Source organism: Galeopterus variegatus, unplaced genomic scaffold (genome assembly GCF_000696425.1).
Source record: "Galeopterus variegatus unplaced genomic scaffold, G_variegatus-3.0.2 Scaffold1638, whole genome shotgun sequence".
Lineage (NCBI taxonomy): Eukaryota > Metazoa > Chordata > Mammalia > Dermoptera > Cynocephalidae > Galeopterus > Galeopterus variegatus.
The window spans coordinates 160,597-186,516 of NW_007727749.1; the positions used below are offsets into that span (position 1 = coordinate 160,597).

General features: G+C 37.1%; 1 protein-coding gene across 3 annotated transcripts in view; it reads right to left on the reverse strand.

The window, feature by feature from the left end:
- GALNT1 (polypeptide N-acetylgalactosaminyltransferase 1) overlaps positions 1 to 25,920 on the reverse strand; it is a 67,285-nt gene that overhangs the window by 18,559 nt on the left and 22,806 nt on the right. For all 3 annotated transcript variants that reach the window (XM_008578171.1, XM_008578173.1, XM_008578172.1), the window contains 6 exons: positions 20,019 to 20,185; positions 14,037 to 14,244; positions 9,914 to 10,084; positions 7,253 to 7,370; positions 5,535 to 5,715; positions 4,378 to 4,517 (listed from right to left, as the gene is read on the reverse strand). In XM_008578171.1, the coding sequence (XP_008576393.1) occupies positions 4,378 to 4,517; positions 5,535 to 5,715; positions 7,253 to 7,370; positions 9,914 to 10,084; positions 14,037 to 14,244; positions 20,019 to 20,185 (985 nt within the window). The remainder of the gene's footprint in view (positions 1 to 4,377; positions 4,518 to 5,534; positions 5,716 to 7,252; positions 7,371 to 9,913; positions 10,085 to 14,036; positions 14,245 to 20,018; positions 20,186 to 25,920) is intronic.

Consider the following 25,920-nt stretch of genomic DNA (forward strand, 5'->3'; position numbering starts at 1 on the left):
ATTTCCTCTTTCCTCAAGCCCCCATCATCAACATCCTCTTCCTCACTCTTAGCTGATAATCTTGTGTTTATGAGGAAACAGTCAACAGAAAAGAACTTCCTTACTCTTCCACCACAAATTACCAGCTTGTACCTCCAAATCTGTAACTGGCCTGCACTCGTCCCCATTCCCTTTCCTTTTCTTCCTATTAACCCTCCAAACCAGTACCTTCCACTTGTGCACTGGATCTCATCTCCCTCCTATTCAAACATAACTGCTATGACCACTGGTCCTTTCTTTTTCTTATTCTGCTGAAAAACACTTAACATAAAATTTACCATCTGCTGTGTAAAGTTAAATGTTTGTCCCCTCCAAAGCTCATGTGGAAGCTTGATCTCCAATGTGGCAGTGTTGAGAGATGGGGCCTTTAGGGGGTGACTGGATTGTGACAGCCCTGGATTAATCCATTGATGTGTTAATGGGTTATCATGAATATGGACTGGTGGCTTTATAAGGAGAGTGCATGGGTGCTCTCACTCATGCTAAGCCCTCACTTATGTGATACCCTGCATTGCCATGGGACTCTGTAAAAGTCTCTACCAAGAAGGCCCTCACCAGATGTGCCCCCCAGACCTTGTACTTCCCAGCCTCCAAAACTGTAAGGAATAAATTCCATTTCTTTGAAATTACCCAGTTTCAAGCATTCAGTTATAAGCAATAGAAAATGGACTAATACACCATCTTAAACATTTTCAAGTATAGAGTTCAGTAGTGTTAAGTATACTCACATTGTTATGAAACTTCAGAACATTTTCATATAGCAAATCTGAAACTATACTCATTAAACAACTCTTCTTTTCCCCCTCTGCCCATCCCCTAGTAATCACCACTCTACTTTCTGTTTCCATGAATGTGACTACTCTATGAACTTCATATAAGTGGAATCATATGTTATTTATCTTTTTGTCACTGGCTTATTTCACTTAGCACAATGTCCTCAAGGTTTGTCCGTGTTGTAGCATATTTCAGAATTTCCCCCCTTTTAAAGGTTGAATAATACTCCATTGTATGTATGTGCAACAGTTTATCTATTCATCTGTCAATGCACATTTGGGTTAGTTCCACCTTTTGGCTATAGTGAATAGTGCTGCTGTGAACATGGGTGTACAAACATTTCTTTGAGACCCTGCTTTCAATTCCTTTGGATATATAACCAGAGGTTGGATTGCTGGATCATATGATAGTTGTATTTTAAAATTTTTGAGGAACCTCCATACTATTTTCCATAACATCTGTACCATTTTACAATCCCACCAACAGTGCACAAAGGTTCCAATTTTTCCACATCTTTGCCAATATTTGCTATTGTGTTTTTCGATAACAGCCATCCTAATGGGTGTGAAGTTGGCCTTTTCTTTCATATCTTCAGATTTTCTCTTTGAGTTACTCACATCAGCACACAGTTTTATTTTAATAAACAAACAACCCCTTACTTAACTCTGTATTCTCCTCGAACCACCACCCATTTCTCTGCTCTCCTTTATAACATTCCTTGCAAGACTTGCACACATTCATGATCTATACTTCTCCTGTTCTCTCTTGAAGCCATCAGGGTCCCTAACCATCTCCACAGGACCTCTCTGGGTACTGTGAAATGGAGACTACCATAACATCTTCTGGCCAAATGCAATGATCAATCTTAGTACTCACCTAACTCGACTGCTCTGCAGTATTCAACACAGCTGATTCCTCCCCTTCCTTGAAACATATCCTTCACTTAATCTCTGGGATATCACTCTCTTGGTTCTCCTATTTCACTGGCCACTTCTCTTTTTGCTGATTCCTTCTTATCACCATGATTTCTAAACTGTGGAGGTCCCTATTGCTCAGTTCTCAGTCTTCTCTCTCCACCTGCATTTGCTCCTCCCAAGGTCGCATCACGCAGTTTTGTGGCTTTAAAAACCATATACTGACAACCCTTAAATTTAGATCTCCATTGTCAACATTTTCCCTCAAACTGCAAATTTTTAAATGCAACTACCTACTCAATATCTTCACTTATATCTCAAATTTAATGTGTCCCAAACTACACTGCGGAATCCCTTCGGAACCTGCTCTTCCTAAAGGCTTTTCAATCTCAGTAATGGCAACTCCACAGTACCGGTGTCTCAGGATAAAACCTTGATATAATCTTTAACCACCCTCTTCCTTTCAGCAGTACACTAGTTCTATCCTTGCTCTCACATAGTTTTTCTCCACACAGTAGACAATCTGATCCTTTTCCAATGAAAGTTTGCTCATACCTTTCAATGGCTTCCCATCCTACTAAAAATAAAATCCAAGGTCCTCACTATGGCCTACCCTCACTATGTCTTTGGCCTGATCTTCTATTACCCTCCCACTTGTTCCCTCAATGCCAGACAACTGGCCTCCCTGCTGTTTCTGAAACATACTAAGTACATATCTTAGGAACCTTTGTACTTGTTCTTTCCTGTGCCTAGAATAGACTTTCCCCAGAAATTCACGTGGCTTGCTCTTTTACTTCCTTCAGATCTCTGCTCAAAAATCAAACCTTATGAGAGGCCTTTCTCAACTACCCTACATAAAACAGCACCACTACCAGTCATTCTTGACCCGTTTTGTGCTTATTACTCAACATTCTGTATATTTTTCATAAGCTGTCCTTCCCTGTAGACTGTAAGATCAAACAGAGCAGGATCTTTATTCACTGTTGTATCCCTAGTACTAAAATAGTACCTATCCATGCAATAGGTATTCAAATATTTGTTGAATGAATGAAAGGACTGAAGAAGTGACAATCTCCTACAGAGTGGGGGATTACTTTTACATTCCTGAGTACTGAGAAGATTTAATCTAGGGGTAGGGTCTGGCTATGGACCTGTCCACACATATCATAATTTGCTGCTATGACTTACAAAAGGAAATTTTGTCCTTCTATCAATTTCTATAACAGAAAAGTTGGATTTTTTTCCTACTTGGCTTTATATTTTTCCTAAAAGCCAATTTATAAATAAAAGTTCATAAAGACTTGCAATGAATTGCAGGTGGTCCAGCCTGTTGAGGAAATGTATTGCTGTACTAAAAGAATAGTGGAAAAAAGGCAAGATTCCACAATATACACATATCTCCAGCTATGTTAACTTGATGGAAATTGAACTTTTCAGGAGGAAGAGTGGGAGAAAAAGAGAATTATTCAGTCTTATGTAGTAAGAGGGAGAAAGGAAGCAAGAGAAGTTTAATTTTAGCTCTAATTAACTGGAGAAAATGCCTCTGTAAAGACTCCCAGTGATCAAAGACAAACTGAACAATAGGTGGGTGAGGATAAGGAAGGCTGCCAGAGATTGCTCCCATAGCCCAAGAGTCTGCCAACATTTTCTTAAAGGGCCAGAGAGTAAATATTTTACACTTTTGGGCTCTATGGTCTCCATCACAACTAATGAATTCTGCTGTTGTAGTACAAAAGTAGCTAAAGACAGAAAATACATGGGCGTGGCCATGTTCTAATAACAGTTTATTTACAAAAACAGACAGCAGGCTGGATTTGGCCTGCAGGCTATAATGTCCTGATCCCTGGCATAGACAATCATATGCCTATACGCCTAGAAAAACTCTTCCCTCTTCCTCTCTAGAGTCTTTAAGTCAAGTAATCACAGGGTCAAAACAAGGATGGCTAAATCTTTTTACAAAGGGCCTATATACAAATAAGGTCTTTCAACTGCTAAGACTGTCCCAGAAAAAAATGAGCCAAATTCGAAGCAAAGGAGTTGGAGTGAGGGGATGGGAGAGAAAGTAATGAATGCATTATAAAAAGGCAGAAGTACTACGTTCTCTGGGGAGGAAGGCATGGGATACAGAAAAGGCTGTGTACCCAGTAGAAAGGTGAACAATAAAAGAAGGGGCTAACAAAGAGAAGAAAAACATCTGATAGTGAGTAAACTCTGCGAACATGAATACAAGGCTTTACCCTTAATTTATTCTTTAAAAGGCAGTGGCTTTAAAACTTTTTTCATCACAACTCATAGTAAGAAATGTATTTTACATCATGACCCAGTAAAAACAAAATTCCTTTACTGTAAGCAATGCACTTTCTTATATTTTTTTCAAGACTGGGTTTGTTTGTAAATATAATAAGCCTACTGAAGATACTGCCTTTGAAAGGTTAGGGGCAAAGCATTCTACTTTAATAAACTATAACATGATAAAAAATTAATAAGATTTTAGTTTATGAGGCAGACTCTCTTAACTAATAACAGGAACTTTCCCACACGATACAATGTAATTTTAATATGAAAGTACTTCCCTTGTTGGATGTTTAAACTCTACTGTTTATAAACAAGTAAGATCATAATAATCACACAGAATATACATATACTTTACCTCTCCCAATGAGAAATAGTGACGTGGAATTTGAGAATCAGGATAAATATTCTCTAGGTACCAAGAGAAAGGTTTGCATTGTAGTTTGTGTCTTAAACCAAGTCTCGAAGATATATCTCCATAATCTACTTTTGTAACACCTGTTGAAAGAAATAATTGACTCTGAATTATTAGTGTTCTACTAGATAATACACATCTATTTATATATTGAATCTAATAAGCCAGATGAATGGAAAAAGTGGTATCATTTGGGGGATGTGTGAATACACAAATGATATATACCATAAATCCAACTCCTTAAGTCCAAAACAAGAAACAGACATGTTAATTTTTAATTTTTTCAAAGAAAAATTAAATTTATGTGAGAATGAATATTATACACAAATATAAGTTATATGGGATCAAAAAACTTTAATATATGTTAAGGCAAAAATAGAAAATCAAGACCCGTTTTGCTGAAATATTGAACAGAGCAATTGTTTCCAGTCAGGTTTCTTTCACAACTCACTGAACTGTGTTACAATGCCATTTGACAGTCTTGCAGTAACTGAAAAATGAGGACGGAATAGTAACAATGTCAGGTAGATTGATAGCTAATGTAACAACTGTTCCCACGAAACTCAGAATAGCAGAGAAAAGTTCATGGAGAGAAGTCTCCTGAATCTCTGCACTGGCCCGGTGATACCTGATAGTCTGATGAAAGCCTTGTATGATGGAATGAAGGGTCTGCTTATAAAGAATGCCCATGATCCACTGCTAAAACAGTTTTGTTATGTTGGAAGAAAAACCCAAGAATACAGAAAAAGTCATATAAGCTAGGAAAATTGCTGAAAATTAACAAGATGAAACCTCACAGAAATAAATGTCAACTGTTGCAGTTAGGTTAAAAAAAATAGAACACGGTTAACACCTGGGCTAGCAATACTGACCTGGATAATTTAGTATTATGTTAGTAATTTATTTTATACCAGGTATTCTGCCAAGCACTGTCTACACCATGTATGATTTCATTTCTTCCTTACAATGACCTTATGAGGTAGGTGTTCACCTATACTGAAAGCTTCATTTTCACTCTTCTTACCTTTCCCGCAGAATGCACTAGGATCAGGGACAAGAAAGATACAGTCTTGTGTATTTTTAATGCAAAATAGGCTAACCTGGAGAAATTATATAGAAGAAATTCTTGAACTCATCCATCCACACTTCTGCAAGTCGTCTGTTATTTTTATTGATAATCTGCCCTGTGCCTCCTGGAAACGTGTAAGGTGTGGCTTTCCGAAACACATGTCCAACATGTGAGCATGTGACTATTTCCAAAGTTCCTCCACACTGCCAAATCTGAAAACAGCAGCAAAGAAGACCACATAAGAAAATGAGTTTTAAAAAAACTGATGAAATTTATTGAGGCTTCACAGTTGGAATTTCACAGAATCAAGGGCATACAGTGAGGCTCCTACTAGACGGTTACAAAGTCAGTGCTTCCTTAGGAGCAAACGGTTCTCTAATTTTTAGTTCTAATCAAATCAAAAGTTGAAGATTAAAATATAGAAAAAGATATGTTAAAGGCTAAATACAGAAAAGACAAGATCTAGAGCACTATTTCTCTAAATGCAGTTCATGACTCATGAGAGGATCATAAATTCAAACTGATGAGTAGTAACCAGCATTTGTTAATAAGGACATAACGCTTCATGAAATGTTTAAATTTTGTGTTGTGCATGTATATATGTATAACATATTTATTATTGTGGTTCATGGTTTAAAAAAGAAAGACAAAAAACTGACCATGAAGTATGCAGCTGTATTCTTATCTGTTCCCTCTCTAAACCTGTGTTATAGCTTGTACATTAAACAGAACCTAAGAATCTAAACTAGATCCATCATGCATTCTTCAGTGACATAGTGATAGCATGTTTTGTTTTCTTTGTTAGAAAAATAAAAACAAAAAAGAGACAAAAGGAAGATCAAGTATGGGCTCACATCCTTAACCTAATGAAATCCTTCTTTCAAAATACATTTTCTCTCTAAGTCAAAGATCTCATAACTATTTGCAGTTGAAATCACGTTTTGAAAATTGTGATTTAGTTAAATATTTGGTGTGCCTACCTTCAATTTTTCCCATGATAATAAAGTGTTCGAGCTGGATAGAATCTCCAAGATGACCTAGAGTCCAATCCTCTCCTTTACAATAGGGCAAAGCAATTCACTGGGAACAATGTGAGCTCACTGGTTCAGATTACAGTACACTTCAGTATGGTTTCCTCTATAAGGTATGTGTCTAAAGTTGGTTATTTTAAAAAATATACACTGTCATTTAAATAATATATTGCTTTTAGTGAACATGAAATGTAAAGATTTTTATATAAGGTCAACTGGGCTAAATTAATTCAGAGCCATTTCCAAATTCTTTTGCCTTTTTCTTTTTATTGAAAAATATAAAACTGGTAAAGTGACCAGGTTTTAGATCAGAGAATGATTGTCACACCAGGAAAAAAAAGCATACTAGAGAATGTAAATTATGTTTTTGTCAGTTAAGTACCAAAGTAGCATATACAAACTACATGTTATTTTTTATTTTATTTTATTTATTTTATTTTATTTTTTAAAGCTTGAACTATTTCTTTGAAAATAATAGAAATTTAAAACAACAGGGAATCTTGTGAAGTTTTAAAGCTGGACTATTAATTGAATTATTTACTTAGTTTATAATGAACCCTTACTAGTATCACCAAACCTTTATGAACCGAAGGCTCTGAAGTCCTATCAAACTCATATTAAATTCAATTTTTATTTTTTATTTAGAGATAACATGAATAATCAAAGTGTATCTACATTTGAAGTTAAATATGTTTTATTTTATTTAGAGAAAACTTACCCTGAAGGAAATTTCTAGGTTTTCTCCTCCCCAAATATCCATTCCAGCATCATATGTTCCAATTTCCTGAAAGTAATCTCTGTCTATTGAAAAAAGGCCTCCTGCCATTGTAGGTGTTCTGAAATTAAATCATAATACTATACCATTAATTTTAATAATTTAAAATTTACAATCAGTTTTTTTTTTCAGTTTTTAATTTTAAAAGTACTTTTATAACTATTCGTAACTACAGAATAAATGCTTATTCTCACACTCTTCAGAAACTTTCATAGCCCGCCCACCCCCTGCTTTCTGTGTTTTTATGTTATGTTATTTGGTCTTCAGACAAGACCTGCACCATGTTCATGCTAACTGCTGGGCCCACCCTGTCACAGCTCCTGCCCAGATATCCCTCTCTGCCACACTAAGGATGCATCTTGTCTTCAGTATGTTTCTTGGTCCTCAGATCCTGACTGAGTTTCTACCTTGAACTCCCTGTTGAAGCTATTCCTCATAATCCCCTCCATCTGACTGTGTGTACCCACTCCAAAGTTCCTAATAACGATAAAGGCACAGTTGCCTATATTAACCAACTAGACTCAGGTTAGAATTAACAAGCCAGGTTCTAAAGGGTGGCAGACACTGTAAAGACATAAGGTTAAACACTATAAAAACAATAAGGTCCTATACCTAACAGAAACCTTTAAGGAAAGGAGGAGATGGAAGTACAGAATAAAATCAATATACTCCTCCTAAGGAAATCATAATTCTGACCAAGTATGGTATATATTCTACAAAAGAGGAGCCTAACTCATCAAAACATGGCCCAAGTATGCACAGGGGGTGGGAATAGTAGAATTAAGCAAAGAAATGATAATGAAGGAGGATTTAAATAAATGAATATCAGTCAACCATTTGATTTCCATGAGGGATGAGTATGGAGAAAAAATAACATTCAAACAGGAGAAAATATTAAGTTCCAGGGACCAAAGACACAATAAAGACCATATTTTAAGGGGAACTGTAACCCTAAAATGTACTCATTTCCATGCCCTGGTGAGGGTGGCAACATTCGCTTTTCCAGTGAAAATAGTTGTTTCCAGAAATGGTTTGGACTTACTTTGCTTTTAGAAGAGAAAAAGAATTAGAAAAGGCTAATAGGAATCAAAGGAAACAGGCCAACGTCCAGAGTTATTTAGTACAGGGGTTTCTTGACCTGGGTGTCCTGTATGATAAATCTTCTGCATGTTCATGTGCATTTCCCCTCATTAGAGAAGACTCATAGCTTTTATCAGATTTTCAAAGACATACATCATCTTCGAAATGTTTAAGAATCCCTGGTTTAGACAGTGAATTGAACTAACAGCTAAAGAAAGGAGAAGTTCTTTGCACTGGTAAGCACTCAGGCTGGCTAGGGAAAGAGCATAGAATTAATGAAAAATCTCTTCAACTTTGGCAGACTGGACTTGAATCCAAGGGAAAGCACACCTGAGAAGCCCCAAATAGGAGAAAGCTGAAGCCTGGTTTTGAAGGAACTCTTTGCTACAAAAGCAGCAGGTTAATGCAATAGAGATAAAACCTAGGATGGCTCAGAAAGCTCAAAGCCCTCAATTTTATGTTCTGAATAGCATGAAAATTTTTATCCCTTTATTAAAAAATCTATGTTACCAAGCAATAAATCAAAAGAAAAATCAGAAAATGCATTAATGGAAATACTTTTTTATACTTTGTGTCAAATCTACTTATGTTTATATTTGAAATAAGCTTCTAACAACCTTACCAGTCAGTAACCATCCAGATGGTACAAGTCTGAATTTAAAATCTTACATTATGGTGCAAGGACCCAGTTTTAGGTAACATTTTCATATACTGACACAATTAATTAAGGGACAGTTTGATTTAAGCTAAATCTTATCCTTAACAACTGAATTAAGGCACAGATCTGACTTACACACTTGCAAAATATTCATATAGAAATTAAAGAACATATGCGTGTCATTATCATTTCTCATGTACACTAAATTTATAGGAATAAAAAATTTTAATTTTATCAATTAATTGAAGGAAAAACCTTTTGCTAAATACTAACATATGTGAAAGATAACTACATATGAGGTACACAAACGCTTCATGTTTCTCAAAATATACTTAAAATCCTTTTTTTAATTTTAAGGAATAAAGTTTATTGAATACAAACAACTGACAACAAATTTCTACAGGGTAATCAAATTGAGTCATCTTATTTGTATATGACATTCTTCCAGATAAATGGGGAGATACTGCTATTGATTGTTGAGAAAGAGAAGGTAACAGAAAGACAACAGGACAAACATTTTTCTTAAAAGAATCACTCATTTTTCAGTACTGATATATAATGACTTTTCTTCTCTAAGGGTATCTGGCATATGTTCTCTGTTGTGCCTTAAATTAATTGCTTTGATATTTCTCTTCCAGGGCGTGAAGACCGGTGGTAAACATTTTGCTGCGTTGGTCTACTTCCTCAAGAACTAACTTAAGCACTATGGGTTTGGTGGGCTTGCCCAGTTGTGGGCAGGGGCGGGGCTGCCCCGTGCCCCCATCTCAGGACCCTGGGCAGCTACAATCCTTTTGATATGATTCCCAAAGCTTCATAATCCTCTGCCAGTTAACACTTTAGGGGAAATGTCTGACTAGACTAATTACCTGACAGGAAGTGTCCGATCACCTTTCCTTCTGTCCATTTCTCTTTGGGGAACAGGATACCAGCGAAAATTGAGCTTCCAGTTGAATCCACCATAGGTCATATCAGAGCCTGCCATGTACTCAAAAGTATCATCACTGATCACATCAATGATAGGACAGACCACTGTTCTTCTAAAATCATAAAAGCAAATTAAAAAAATTTTCAAAATGTTCCTGTTTGATGCCTACCATAACAACTCTATATAACAACTGTATACTAAGTGTTTTTTAAAAAAAATAAAAATACATTCCATAATGTTAAAGACAACGGTAAAAAAATTTCCTACTATATCCTACACTAAACTAACTTCATAATTATTTTATGGTTGATAACGTAAAAATATTTGCCACATATAAAAATATTTAAAATATTTCTATGTTTTCAAAATTAACACTTTTACTGACTACGTATTTAATCATATTAAAGTAGTAATTTTCTTAATAAACAACTCTCACACATTTGTATTCTTTACAGTTTTTGCTATTAAGATATTAAGTGAACATGTTCACTTAGTTTGATTTTGCTTTAAGATTAACCCTCCAGCAGTGAGATTACTGAATTAAAGGCACTAGTCTTTACTGCTTTCCAGAAAAAAGATGTTACATATACATATATGTATTTCTCCCTACAGCTTCCCCAGAATGCTATCAAAAATGTTATTTTCTTACATTTTTTCTAATAACATTAAAAATAAAATCTCAGGATTTTTACAATTTGTATTTTCTAATTATTGGAAAGGGAATTTTTCCTGCAGATTTGTATTTCTTCACACAAACTGTCTGACCATATATTTAAGAATTTTCTAATTAGCATTGTGATTTTTTTTTTTTAATAAATCTTAAAAAACTCACAAATGACCATAGCCCTTTCTAAAGGAAAGATGCCCTACTCACAGCCTTTGGTAGCCATATTTTATAGTATGTGATATCCTACCCATTCAATTGGTATCTTATTTAAGAAATCTTTCCCTACCCCAAGATAATGAAGATATTCTCCTATATTGTCTTAAAAAAAAAAGTACATTTTTGCTTTTCAGATTTAAGTCTTTAATTCTCAAGGAATTGATTTTGGGTATGATATGCAGTAAGTATCCAACTTCACTTACTTTCCTTATGGATAACCAATTGTTCTATTTAATGGTCCCTTTTTCCTCTGTTGTAATTATCAGTGCCTGCTCTGCCATAAATCTGTCTAAATCAAGTTTGCATATAAAAATGAGTTAGTTGATTTCTAGATGCTACTCTGTTTCATTAGTCTATTTGTGAATTCCTGCATCAATATATCACTGCCATAATTAACAAAGCTTTAAAAGAAGTCTTGATGTCTGGTAGAGCAAGCCTCCTTATACCTGGCTCTTCTTCAGAAACATCTTAACTATTTTCGTTCTTTCTGCATTTCCATATCAATGTTAAGTATCAGCCTGTCCAGTTTCTCAAAGAAAATTCTGTTGAGTTTTCAACTGGAAACACATTAAACTTACAGATCAATTTGGGGAGAATTCATATTTTTATGATATTGACTTTTCTATCCATCATCATCCTTTTCTCTGCTTAGGTTATTTTTCAGTGACTTTCAATAGATTTATATTTCATACATCTTTTGATAAATGTATTCCTAAGTACAGTCTATGATTTCCATTGCAATTTTATGTATCTATACACACACACACACACACACATACTGTGTTTTTTTTTTTTTTTTTTTTGGCAGCTAGCCAGGGGAATCTGAACCCTTGACAATACCACACTCTAACCAACTGGGCTAACTAGCCACCCTTCCACTGCTGTTATAAATGGTATTTTTTCTTTTTCCATTATATTTTCTAATGATTCCTTGCTAATATATTGAATTGATTTCTCTGTAGTGATCCCATGTTTGGCAAGACTACGAAATTCTTATTATTCCTATTATTCTGTGTATGGATTATGGATTATTTTTCTTCACAGGCAAGTATATCATTTGCAATTGACAACACTTTCCCCCCTTTCTGATAAATACTCTTCAATTGTTTCTTATATTACTGCAAAACATAAGACTTCTAATAATGGTGGTGATTCAGGGCATTCTTATTTGGCTCCATATCTTTTTAAAAAGTGCTTTCAACATTTCTCCATTAATATGTTGTTTGCTTGCTAAGGTTTTTTTTTAAGCTATCCTTTCTTGGATTAGTAAATTTCCATTCTATAATGGTTTGCTAAATATTTTCCAATCATAAATGGATATTAAATTTTAGGGGCTGGCTGGTTAGCTTAGTTGGTTAGAGCACAGCCTTAAAGCACCATGATCATGGGTTCGCATCCCTGCATTGCCCAGCTGCCAATAAAAAAAACCAAAACAAAAATTTTAGTGAACACTTTTTCCTGTATCTATAGAAGTGATCACAGGTTTTTAATAAGTTTGTAATCATAGTTTTAAAATTTTAATGGAGTGTATTACATGAATTAGTTTGTAATATTAAGCTAATTCAATAAGTCATGATGTTTTATATATATGTATATATATAAATACATATTGCTGCATTCAGTTTGCTGGTATTGCGAGATTTTTGTGCCAGTGTTCATGAATGGGTTTGGGCTATAATTTTCCTTGCAGTTCTTTTCTGGTTTTTGTATGATGGTTACAGTAGCCTCATAAAAAGAGTTTGCTTATTTCCCTCTTTTTCTATATTGTTTATACATTCTTAGGAGAGATTTGTTTCCCCTCCTCTACCCCATAGCAAGGCTGAGACAGGCAAGTTTTCTTTGATGTGGTGGGATTTATTCTCACTTACACTGAGGTACAGAGTTCAAGATCCTAGCTTTATACAGGTGTTTGCTATTTGTCTTCTGATCTTAGTTAGGGCCTAGGCTTTGTCTCTTATCCTCCCATCTTGTTTGTCTATCAGAACAGAAGCTTGGTGTCTGCAAAGTTCAGCAGAAACCCTACAAGTGAAAGCTTTAGTGTTTGGACTGCTCATTTGCTCTCACTTTGTTTGAGATCTGCAAATTTCTTACTTTTGTTCCAATTCAATGATGCATTTAAAAATCTGTTTTGTATTTTATCTAACATTTTAGCTTTTTCAGTTGGATAAGTTATTCAGGATATCTAATCCACCATACAGCCCAAACTGAAAGTCACTATGATTACTGTCTCAGACAACTTTCTTCCATATTTCTGTCATCGCCTCACATTGCTTTCTTTCTATGGGTTCAGACTCCTGTTTCTAAAGGTTATGTGTTATCTTTATGCAAGCAAGTATTTCCTAAATCAGTTGTCTACTATTTATAAAAAACAATTTACAGAGACATTCTATTCCTTTGATTCTTCAGGGCAACATTCTCTTTCCTAAAGCTTTTGTATTTTCTCATCTGCCCAATGCTGGTTTTTCCTATTTATTAATCTTTGAAAGAGATGTTTACTAACAAACAGAATAGATGCAGTGGGTTTAGCTGTCCCTGTGCTCCATTGACTAGTAAAAGTTTACTCCACTAAAATCTAAACTTTAATGTTAAGTTGACAAAGAAGTAGAAATTCAACTTATATAGGTGTAGCAGACTGAATTTACATTTTCTCCTGATATACAAGAACTAAGCTAGGGCCAAGCAATAGGTAATTCTTTGAAAATGAGTAACCTGAAAGACTACAACCATAGATGTCCATTGCGGCAATGCTCCTTCTGTATTATTTAAGATCATAGTGTTTTCCACATACAATTAAGCATTTCAGGGCACAATGTGCTTCTCTCCACCCTCTTCTGCTTGCTGTGCTATGAGCTGAGAGCTATAGTCTCAGTTAAGGATGTAGATAAGAGATGAGATGACCTGCCTGCCCCAGTATTAGCCTCAGAGGGCAGGGACAAGTAAAGGGTTTTATCCTACCTTCACTGAGTTCACTGTCTATCTGTTCTGCTCCTGTTTGGTGAACAGAGCATATGGTATACATTCCAACAACATACTTCCTACTCCACCCCCATTAACAAGATGGTTTGTAAACATTCCTGACAGACTTTAGAATAAGGTCTTCTTCATATTTTGATAGAGTGCTCTTCATGGGTATTTTAAAGGAAATGTACTGAAAATAAACTTAGAGACTCTAGAAAATTACCTGTCATGTTTAATCCTGGCTAAGAGAGGCTCCAGCCACCCCACTGTGCACTCACAATGAGCATCCAAGAAGGTGATCACTTGACCTTTAGACACAGCAGCTCCTTTTAATCTAGCTCTGATCAATCCAGAACGTTGTTCCATTCGAATTACATGAACTGGTACTTTTAGTTTTTTCACGTAACTTTCTAGAGGTCTTTTCAAAAAGTCTGAAAAATTAACAAAACAAAAAACATGAAAACTGTGACCTGGAGCTATCTAAAGGTAAAGCAATTCTGATTTGCAATATTCATTCGACACATATTTACTGAGCACTCTTAGCTAGGATCCCTGACTCAAACTCACTTCGCTAAAGGAAACCATTTTATTTCATGAGACCATGGACTAGAGCTGCCTCTACCTTACTATATATGGAATTAGGAGAGGACCTTTGGGCTCAGGCTTAACCAAGGACAGGCATGTTACCACATTTCTCTAAGTAACTCTATCAGGCTCAAGTCTTTTTCTAATCATGCTTAAGGAGCAGCAATAGAAAGAAAGTAGTTCATGAGCATTAAATCCAGACCTCAACAGAGAGAAGGAACAGAACATGGCACAGTTGTTAAGTGTTCAAAAAACTGTGGGATTTCTTCAAAGGCAGAAATGAATTGTCTTACTGATTACCACAGTCATTGACACAGTTCTTTTGTGAGAAGGTAGGAAATGAGGTCAAGCTCAAGAGAAATGCTGGACTGTAACTACAAGGCCAAATAGAGATCCTTAACAGACAAGTAGGTCTAAGGGAAAAATGTTTTTAAGAGGGTAAGGCAATTGAAGAGGAAAAGAGAAAAAGAAAAAAGGGGAAAGGAAGAGTACGTGGTTGTATGCAATCAATAGCCATCCTGGAGAGTTCAGGTAAGAGATTATGCCCTTAAGGCAAAGATGTCCTACCTCCAAAGTTCATAACTGACTTTAAGAAGCAGAACAGGCACAGGCACGGCTTCCTCAAAGCAAAGAGGAAGGATTTTCAGATCAGGTTAGTTTGTAGAATTTATGCCAGAGAAGCTACTGATGGTGATATGGCCAAATGTCTCTCCAACTAGTCCCTATACAGTAGGTTTGAGGATAATTTCTCAAAGGAAATACTTGAGATGGAACTACTGGGACTCCTATGACTAGCTTTATCTCATGGAATTCTAGTAATGGGAAGGTCACAGAAATCAGGGAATTAAGGGGCTTTTTAAATATTAAAAATAGGGATCCAAAGGGCTTCCTATATAGTAGGGTGGGAAAGACAAATGGGAGTGAAATGATTCTTGCCTGTTTGACTGGTAAGATCAGAATGACCCATAATGAAGTGATGAGAGATATGAAAACTGTGAAAGAAAAGTCTTAGGTGTCCCACTATACCAGAATACTGATCATTTCCATTTCTGCTAGTGTATTTCCTAATATTTGGGCTAAAAAGAGGATCTGAAAAATATCACTGTGACTTTATGAACCAAGTCAGAAAGATCTAACTTGATTCTGAGTAAAAAGATGAAGGCAATGCCAATCCCAGAGAAATGCAATATTGTCCAGGAGTAGATAACATTTTTCATTTTGGGGGGTTTTTTTTGGTGGCTGGCCAGTAAGGGGATCCAAACCCTTTGACCTGGGTGTTGTAACATCATACTCTAACCAACTGAGCCAATTGGCCAGCCTAACATTTTATGTCAGTTTTGCACAATGCTAGGCTCATTACATATTTTATCTCATTTAATCCTCACAATGACCCTATGAGGCTAAGTGCTATTATGCCTACTTTAGAAATGAAACTCTAAGGCTCAGAATATTATATACATTTGATCAAGGTGACAACAGTTTGTTAAGATTCAAACCCAAGTCTGCCTGATTTTAAAGCCCATCTTTTTATCCACAACAAGAAAATGCTAACAAGGAACTCTAAAAAGAATAATTTGGGACTGTGGAAGCACATGATCTGACACAAATTTAAAATACTTTATGTCCAGAATTAGATAGAATCTCATATGGTAGGGTATGAGATATTATATTCTAGAACTTTAGATCAATGAAGGTTGGGCATGTCATAAACAATGTGTCTCCCAAGAAATTTTTCAAAAAATATTAGACAGTTTAAAATGTTTCTAAGAACCAAAATAATCTAATACTGAAGTCCCACATCTTTGAAAGTTATAATACTCTATCTTGTCTATGAACAGAATGAAAAATGCACGATTCTGTGATGTGGTAACTTAAAAACATTGCCATTCTACAAATTTTATTGGCATTTTTGTGGCTTTCACGAAACAAGGCTAAGAAACAGGTGTCTTCCTATCAGCTGATATAGAAATGTGGATTCAGGGATGGGTGGGAGACTAGTAACTGTCTATTCAAGTATCCTTTTACAAAAATGAAATTATGAGAAGTTAAGTGATTGTGGTTAGAAGCTACTATTTCATCAAAAAACAAGGGAGAATCTTGGCCTATAAATGGATCCCTAAGCATCTCTCCATCAGAGAGTGTGAGGCTGTCAGAAAGGGTGGATGTCAGAAAAAAATTTCACTGAGAAGTATTAGTCAGAACTCTTGAGTAGTACAAAGATCAAGGAATTTAGAGTCTAATAAATCTGACTCCTAATTCCTACTAAATATAAACCTGTGCTTCCTTTTGTGTAAAATGAGAAAAGCAATAGTCATTTCAGATTAGGAACATTATATAAATTCTGAGTCTTAAGATAACCTTCAGAGATGACAATTATATAACTTCTGACATAAAGTAGGGATTCATCCAGACTCTGATTTTACTTCTGATCCTGTAAATGTAAAGTTGCGTCAGAAGCATCAGAAGTAATGTACATACATAGCAGTTAAGAGGTTAAGCCCTGGTTAAGCAGTTAAGAATTTGGATTCCCCGCTACCATGCTAAGTCTCATTTTCCTCATCAATAAAATAGGAATAATTATAGCACCTATTTCATACTTGTTTAGTAAATGGAACTAATCAGCAGATCAACCGTGAAATCAAGTATCCTGAGGCTATGTGCAGAGTATGCAAGCTACACAACCTAATTAGCAAGTTTACATAGATAAAACATAAATGTGAAGATGAAATAACTGGTAGATTATTCTTTCATTCATTTGTTAAGTAAATTCTAGATTATTTTTTATGTAACGGACACTATGGACACTGAGAAGATGATGATGAGCAAATAGCCTTGATGGAGTGTACAGTCTATCGGGGGAAGACAGGCATTAAACAGATAAGTAAATAATTAAAACTCTGGTGAGAGCTGTGGAGGAGTAGAGAGATGTCCAAGGTGTGTTCGGGGCGACATGTCAGGGTCTGGGGAAGTCAAAGAAGGCCTCTCTAAATAAACCATATTTAAGCTTAACTCTGAAGGATGACTAGATGCTAACTAGCTGGGGAGATGGTAAAGAAGAATGTTCCCTAGAGGATAATGTTATGGGGAGAGGAACTGTACCAGAGGATGATACTTTAAACAAATTCAAAGAAGAAAACTGTGGACAAAGGGCACAAGTATGAGAATGGGGTAGGCAGGGAACAGTTCAAGATATGACTGGAGATGCTGAGTGGGACCAGTTCATGCAGGCCTTAGAGGAGGGGTTTTAATCAGAGAAGTGACATAATCAGATCTGCAAATTTAAAAGCTCACTCTGTGTGCAGAATGCTGCTGAACAGATGGGAAGGGGTGAGAGTGTATGTGACGAGACTTAGTTTATTTCACCAGTCCAGGTGAGAAATGATGGTGCCTTGGATGTGCTTCATGAATAGGAAAAAACATACTTAAAGAGTTACATAAAAGTAAAGAGCTAGCTATGGTTTCTAGGCCCAACAATTAACACCTAAACAATGAAGCCAAAGAAAACTACATCAGATAATCTCAATCTGGATAACAAGATTGCAATTTTAACTACAAAAATAATACCTAGTGGTTCCCAGGCATCAGAAATGGTGACCTAGATACTTGAGGCTTTTTCAGGCAGAAAGATAAAGGAGAATCAGACCACTGATTAGGGACTCAGGGACACTGCCTAGTCACCAAGAGCCTCAAGTGGAGCAGTGAAACAGAATCTGCCCCACCAGTTTGCTCTCACAGATTTATACAGGATGGGGTATTAAGTATGGCCTGCATTAGGAAGGGGAAAGAGAAAACTGTTATATGGGAGTTTCTCTGTTTTAAAGTTGTGCATATATTCACCTCTCTATTTAGGTGATATCCTACAAAAACTTACTATTCTATACGGGCTTCTTAGGCACTTATAGAATAAGAGAGAAATCAAAGGAAGAAATAAAAAAAATAACTCATTTTATCAGAAGAAAAATATCTATACCTGAAGAATATTTAATTTGGCAAATATCAATATGTAAGTAAACCAAGCACAAGTCATTCGCAGGATGTTTGTATACACTGCTCCTTAAATTAATTTTAATTTTCTTAAAGTGGGATTAGCTCCTAGCAAACAAATTGCCCATATGAGGTTTATACTTCTATTGTCAGCAGTAACTATTTCTTTCTTTTAAGTGTAGTATTCTTAATTTATAACAATTATCACTCATTTTGACATTTAATTACGTTATGTGTCATTCTATTTAAATGTCTTGTGTGATTACAAGCTGTCTCTAATTAGATTAAGGAGGTAAAATATAAGGTACTTGAGAAGATAGGACTGTATCTTATTCTCCATTTGGACCTGTACAGACTGGCAAAGTAATAAGATTTAAATTGTTACTAATGCATAAATTACTCCTAATAATTAATATATAATGCGATTAATTACTGATAAATACACATGTCTAGTATGGGCACAGGAAGAAGGTATAATACTTGAAGCCATTTTAACAGGTGCAATGAGAGAATAGGCAAGAAAGCTGAAGATGCTAACAAAAGAGGCTGAAATGATGGGTCTTAAATTTAGGCTGGTCAAGGAAGGAAGGAAAAGCTATTTTCTGTAGCTCCCTCCAAATTTTTCTCATGTGACCATAGGAACACTGAGGAAACACAGACACTGATGAATCTTAAACAGATGTGCTGTGGAAATAAAAAGATTGGGAAATGGTGGGCATCTGAGTTAAACAAATTTCTTTACTGATGGACTAAGCAGAGCCCTTTCTATACTACTCTGCAGTGTGAAATCTCCAAGGATTCAGAATAAATAATGTTGGCCACAGCCACCTTTTATTAATACCCTTTCCCAAAAGAATGTTTCATGAAACAGTTTGGGAGATTCTAAACCTGGGAAAAATTCTGAGATTCTTCCAAGGATATTGGGGCAAGAGTCACTGTAGAGATTTATTATGAGATGAGAGTTGTATTATATATCACCTTTTCATCCTTCCTAATACTTTTATGCACCTAGCTATACATTATACCTAAAACTTAGAAATGGAGAAAATAGGGAAAGCTACAAAGACTCTGGAAAGCTAATGCTCACCCAGCTAAGGTTCCATTTTGCTATCAAAGATGCTTCCAACTGTATATGGAACTAAATTTCTCCATTCATAACTGTAAGTAGGATCTAGTCTCTTTGCATTGACTCAGGGCTGCAGCTTCCCCCACAGAAAATCCTAACAAAATTATGTGGGTTTTTTCACTGTCCTGCATATATGTTTATATTGAATGGGATTATTTCTTACTAAGACAAGATTAAGATATGACAATTTAAATGCTAATTAAAGTAATATTTTAAGTTTCACAAGGGTGTACTTTTTTTGCATGTGAGTAAGTCCAAATCCCACAAATATTTTTAGGATAAATTACAAGTCTGTATGAAATTATTAGGTTAAAAATTATAGCGGTAATATTTTAAGTTTCACAAGGGTGTACTTTTTTTGCATGTGAGTAAGTCCAAATACCACAAATATTTTTAGGATAAATTACAAGTCTGTATGAAATTATTAGGTTAAAAATTATAGCAACTAGTTTTTTAACTGTGAATGACAAAAGGGGTAGCATATTATTGGCATGAAAATTTAAAATTTACCTCTTTCACTGGCATCATCTACTAGAACAATTTCTTCTATCATGTGTCTTGGTGAGCGATTAATGACACTATGGACAGTTCGCAGAAGTGTGCTCCAAGCCTCATTGTGGAAAACAATCACCACACTTGTTGTTGGAAGATTATCTGGATACACCTTTGTTTTACACCTAGAGACAAAGCAAACGCCTTTATAAAAAGTGACTGTTAAGACAGCATAATAAATGACTCTGGACTGGAAGGGGTGGTAGAACAATAAGAATAGTCTGCTCTGGTGGTGGGTCTCTCGATACCTTTTCATTTGTTTAAGTCTTAGTTAATATTGCATGTTTAATAAATAGTACCTATTTAAAGTTATGTATTTAGATTAAAATTATTTGAAAGATGTCAATTGTATCCTTAAAATTAGGTACCTCTTCCTGATGAAGGTTTTCAGTTGATTCATTTTAATGGGTAACGAACTAAGTTTATATTATCAATCCCAAATTGAGTATATTTCAAGAATCCAATTAGACAAAAGAATCAGAACCACTAGAGTTTGCACAGTTTAATAATCTAAACAAAAATATACCTTCCACAGAAGAAGAGAAGTAATATTTACTGAGTACCTATTATGTACTGGGCTCTTAAGCTTCCTGGTAATTCTATAAAATAGACACGTGGATGAGTACCTATTAAGAGTACCTATTATGTACTGGGCTCTTAAGCTTCCTGGTAATTCTATAAAATAGACACGTGGAGCCACATTTCACAGATGAGAAACTGAGGACAGAGCCAGCAAGGAAGCAGCAGGGCCTGACTGAAGACCCCAAAGCCCATGTTCTGCTGACCAAACTTTTAAAGCTGCCACTTCCATAATAAAATATCAACATGTATCTTGTTTAGTAAAGACTACTGATGCTTGAACATGCAATCATTGGAAAGACCACACACCCAAAATATATGCACACAAAATCAATGTATTAATTGTATGTTTCTAGCACTCTTTTAGGCAATATGGTCTATTCTTTCAATCCTGTTAGCTAGATAAAACTGGTGCCAAACAGCCTAAAGACACAGCCCCGAACACCATATTTCCAAATGTTGAAATCCCTATAGATCAAAACCTTTAAGATCAAAATCCCTAAAGTCTAAAATCCCAATCCTGAAAGATTAAAGGCCTAAATGTTGAAATCAATACCAGTATTGTTTCTGTCACATTTGTGGTCTGCATATACATCTGTTTGTTACACAAAACAACCCAGAAGCATGGCATGAAAAAATGGGAACATTTAAAAGGAAATGTTCATGTCGAATCATAGAAGAATTTCAAAAACAGCAGCACTATGTAATGTTAATCCTACTTATTTAGTAGAATCAGGAAGCAGAAAACAGCCAAGGTGACTATGTAGCTGCTAGCTTACTAAAACAACAAAAAGAATAAAATCAAATGAGATACAGAAGATGATGAGGCAAAATGTACAATGCACAAACAGTACTGTTAGCCACGTTCGTGGCTATGAAGCAGAAAAGACGATGACATAAAAATCTGAGACAGCAGGTTCTGCAGAAAAGAAATGATAACCCAGACTTATTTCTTGGATAATATGCTAAAGAATTAAATTCTAAAACTGTGTGGAAGGAAATAAGACTATAAGAACACTGGAAAGAGGGGAGTTCTGGTCAGGATGGTGGAATAGATGGTCCCAGCATCACTCTCTCCCACAAATCAACCAATTTACAATTATAAAAATGTAACATCAGCCAAGCTGGGGCTGCTGGAGCTCAGGGGAAGAGGAGGAGAGGCCTATGGAGTTCATGAAGGTGGGAGAAACCACGATGAGAGAATGAAAAAACTGCTCTGAGTGTTTTGGGCTGCAGCCACTTTAATGCTGGAGCTGCTGAGTGCATGGAGCAGGAACCGGCAAAAGCTGCAGCTATGCCCTTCAGATAGAGTTACTTGGAGGTGGCAGGGGAGAGGAGGACCTTGGTGGCCCCCAAGACAGCAAGACCACTAATAGGGCTGCCGTGGACTCACACAGGAGTGGGGAACGAGAACAGCTGAAAAAGGGAGCCACTCAGAGGCTAGTGAGTCAATGCAAGGGACCGGCACAGCGCCCATCCCATGGGAAGTGTTTGGAACATGGGTGGTGGGGGAGACAGGCCCACCAGGAGAACACTGGGACACAACAAGGACAGCTGAGATCTGCGCAGGACCACTCAGAGGAGACTGGTCAGGAATGCAGAATTGCGTGGGGTGAAGTTTGATGAAAAAACTCAGGCCCTGATCAGAGTTTCTACACAACCCAGGTGCACCAAGTGTCTGGAGAGCTGGAAGTACCTATAAGGTCAATCACCAAACCCTGAGCTGCACAAAAAGCCTTCCCTGGGGAAACAGCAGCAAAGCAACTTAGCTCAACAACACAGCTCAAATACTGGTTCCCACAGGAAGTTCCCTCATATTAGAAGCAAAGGACAAAAATTAGTTCCAGCCCAGGCACACCACCAGCACCTTGGGGCCTGCCAGGGGACATGAGGCATGGAGCTGGAAACAGGACCCCTGCCCACAACCACTCACACTGCCAGCACCTCAGGGCCCAGCTGGGAACCCAAAGCTTGGAGCCAGGGACCAGACCCCACTCCCACATCCAGGCATACCACCAGTGCCTCGGGGCCCACCTGGAGGCCCAGGGCATGCAGCCAGGGACCGGATACCCTGCCCAGAACCAGGCACACTGCAACAGTGCCACGGGGCCCACCCAAAGACCTGGTACATGGAGCTGGCGACCAGACCCCTGCCCCCCAACCAGGCACACCACCAGCACCTTGGGGCCCTGCCTGGGAGACTGGGGCATGGAGCCAGGGACCAGACCCCCCCCCCCGCCCACAACCAGGCACACCGCCAGTACCAAGAGCATGCCAAAAACATCACCTCCATGTGGGTGGCCCACCACAGCCACCACAATAACTATGGCTTCTGCAAAAGCAGCTAGATGCCACAACCACCACACAAACGGTCCACCATCCACTGGAGTGCATTGACACAAGGAGAGTCACCAGCAGAGATAAAGAAAAGAAGAGGATGTCTCTCTCCACAAAGCCCATTGCAGAGTGACAGAAGAAGCATCTACTCTATGATAATATTGGAGGACCTGATCACACCTCTCAGCATTGGACAGATTGTCTAGGCAGCAAATCAACAGAGTAACCATTATTCTTTCAGAAGGAGAGAAGAAATCTAGGGTAATTGGAGTGGGGAGAGGGCAGTGAGAGGGGGATAGGAAGGGACTGGAGAAGGGGCATAAAGAATAATTATGATTTGTAACAATATATATATTGGTAATGTTGATCTGACCAATATATCTCAATGTCGAACCCCAAGAATATGTATAATCAATTTTGATTTTACAATTAAAAAAAAAATTGGAAAGAAACAGGATGGAAGAAAAAGAACAACAGCAAATATTAGGATTCAGAAGAATAGATGACAAAAAGAAAATAATTTCCTAAATCAAATGGTTAAACTTATTCATTCAGAGACTCTAACAAATTCATAAAGCATAAGATTCTCTCAAAGCAAACCAGAAAATACAGAGAAAATACGGGAAAATCATAACTAATTTTAGAACAGGTACACCCCTGTATCCCCCTACCTGGGAGAGCCATAAAGGACTTAAGAAGAACCAAAGAGTCTTTCAGTATTTTAGCTAAGCTTTTCCAATGGAGAAACCACCTGTCCTCATATGTGTGTGTAGGTTGGGGAGAGGGAAGGGAAGGAAATACACAGAACACAGAGCTGAGGATGATAAAGGACTTAAGAAGAACCAAAGAGTCTTTCAGTATTTTAGCTAAGCTTTTCCAATGGAGAAACCACCTGTCCTCATGTGTGTGTGTAGGTTGGGGAGAGGGAAGGGAAGGAAATACACAGAACACAGAGCTGAGGATGAGCAGAAAGGCCACAGGCAATGTTACGAAGCAGATTTTTCCCACCCTGTCCCAGCTGAGTTCTTGATCCTCAGTTATGAAAACTAGCCAGGGTTAGTTTATGCTAATTTAAAAGTTACATACAGTTTTAACAACAGGGTATGGGTTTGGAAAAGAAAGGGAAAAGTCTTATTAACATTTTACTGAAATATGATATACATACAAAAAGTTGACAAGTCACAAATGTACAGCAGAATGAATTTCCACAAAGCAAACACATCAAGTAGTCAGTAACTGGATGAGATGACTCATCTCTGCCATAGTAAGTGTGCCCATTATCAATGTATTGCCTCTTTGCTCCAAATATACCTTTCCTTACCTACTGTGATAACTGGCCCCTATGGGAATTTCTCCTTTGCAGCTGACATGACGCATACATAAGCTGTGTTAGTAGAGGGTGTTGGGGGTACACCACAGAAGGAAGAAACTTCCTGGTTCCAGTGAGCTTCCATTTATTTTTTTTCTCCCTCCTATTGTGTGGCTGCCAGTAGACTGTGGTGGACACCCAGAGGCACTCACCCCCATTGAGTTTCAATAGTATCCCCACAGAAAGATTCTAGGTGAGTCTCCCAGGAACCCCAGAAGTCGGCTTCCAAGGTTTGGCTACCTGTACCGTGGAGAAGTGGTTCCTATTTGCCAGTTCTGGCTCTGATTTCCTCCCCAAAGGCATACCAAAGTATATTTCCCATTTGTTAGGCCTGCCTACCAGTCCCCTCTCTGGAGGGCACTTCACACCAGGTCTGGTCAAGGGTAATTTTTCCAACATCCAGTGAGCTGCAATCAGACCTTCTTCCTAGAAGTCTGAATCCCAGCTGTAGGGAGGGAGGGCTCCTTTCCAAGGTTTTTCTTTCCTTAGTACTCTCCCTTAACCCTAGGATATCCTATTTATATTTGCCTATACCACTTTATAGTTAATCATTATTTACATTACACTTTCTGTGTTGAAATAATTATGTGATTTCTTTCTCCTGCCTGGACACTAATCCAGATAGTCTCCCAAACTCCACAGTATGCTAGATGAAGGATAAAAGCAATAAGGGCAAATAATGTCATAGTACTACTATGAAAACTGTTTTGACCTTACAGACTCCCTGAAAGTGTCTCAGGGTCCCCCAGAAGTCCCAGGATGACACTTCGAGAACTATTGATATAGAGTGTATTCTTTTCTGTCTGAATTATTTCGCTCAACATTATGTTTGTACGATATTCATGCTGTCATGCACAATAGTTTCACTGCTACATACTATTCCAGTAATATGCACGTGCGTGTGCGTGTGCACACACACACATCATAATTTATTTTTCCATTCTGCTATTGATGGACATTAATACTTTCCAATCTGGGCTATTATGAATAGTGCTGTGATCATCATTCATGTACATATATTTTGGTGACTATGTGTACGTATTTGTGTATTGTTGAGCAATAGGGTATGTATAAACTCAGTTTTAGTATATACCACGAAACTGTTTTTTGAAGAGGGTATAACAGGATCCTCATACTGGCCAAAACAAACAAACAAAAAGAAAAAGAGAGTGTAACAATTTACACTCTCAGTCCCAGTGTGTTAAGAGTTCCAGTAGCTCCCATATTCAACAATATTTGGTATTGTGTTATTTTTCATTAAATGACTTTTTTGGGGGGTGAGGTAAAAGGTTCTATGAACTTGAACAGACATATAGATTCACATAACCACCACCATCAGGAAACAGAACAATTCCATCTCCCCAAAGAACTCTCTCCTGCTATCCTTTTAAAGTCACACCCTCCACTCTCCCCCTACACCTAACTCCTGGCAACGAACATTTGTTCTCCATTACTATAGTTTTGTCTTTTCACAAATGTCATATAAATGGAAGCGTACAGTGTATAATCTTTGAGACTCATTCAGGTTGTGTGTATCAATAGTTTATCAACTTTTAATTGCTGAATAGCATTCCA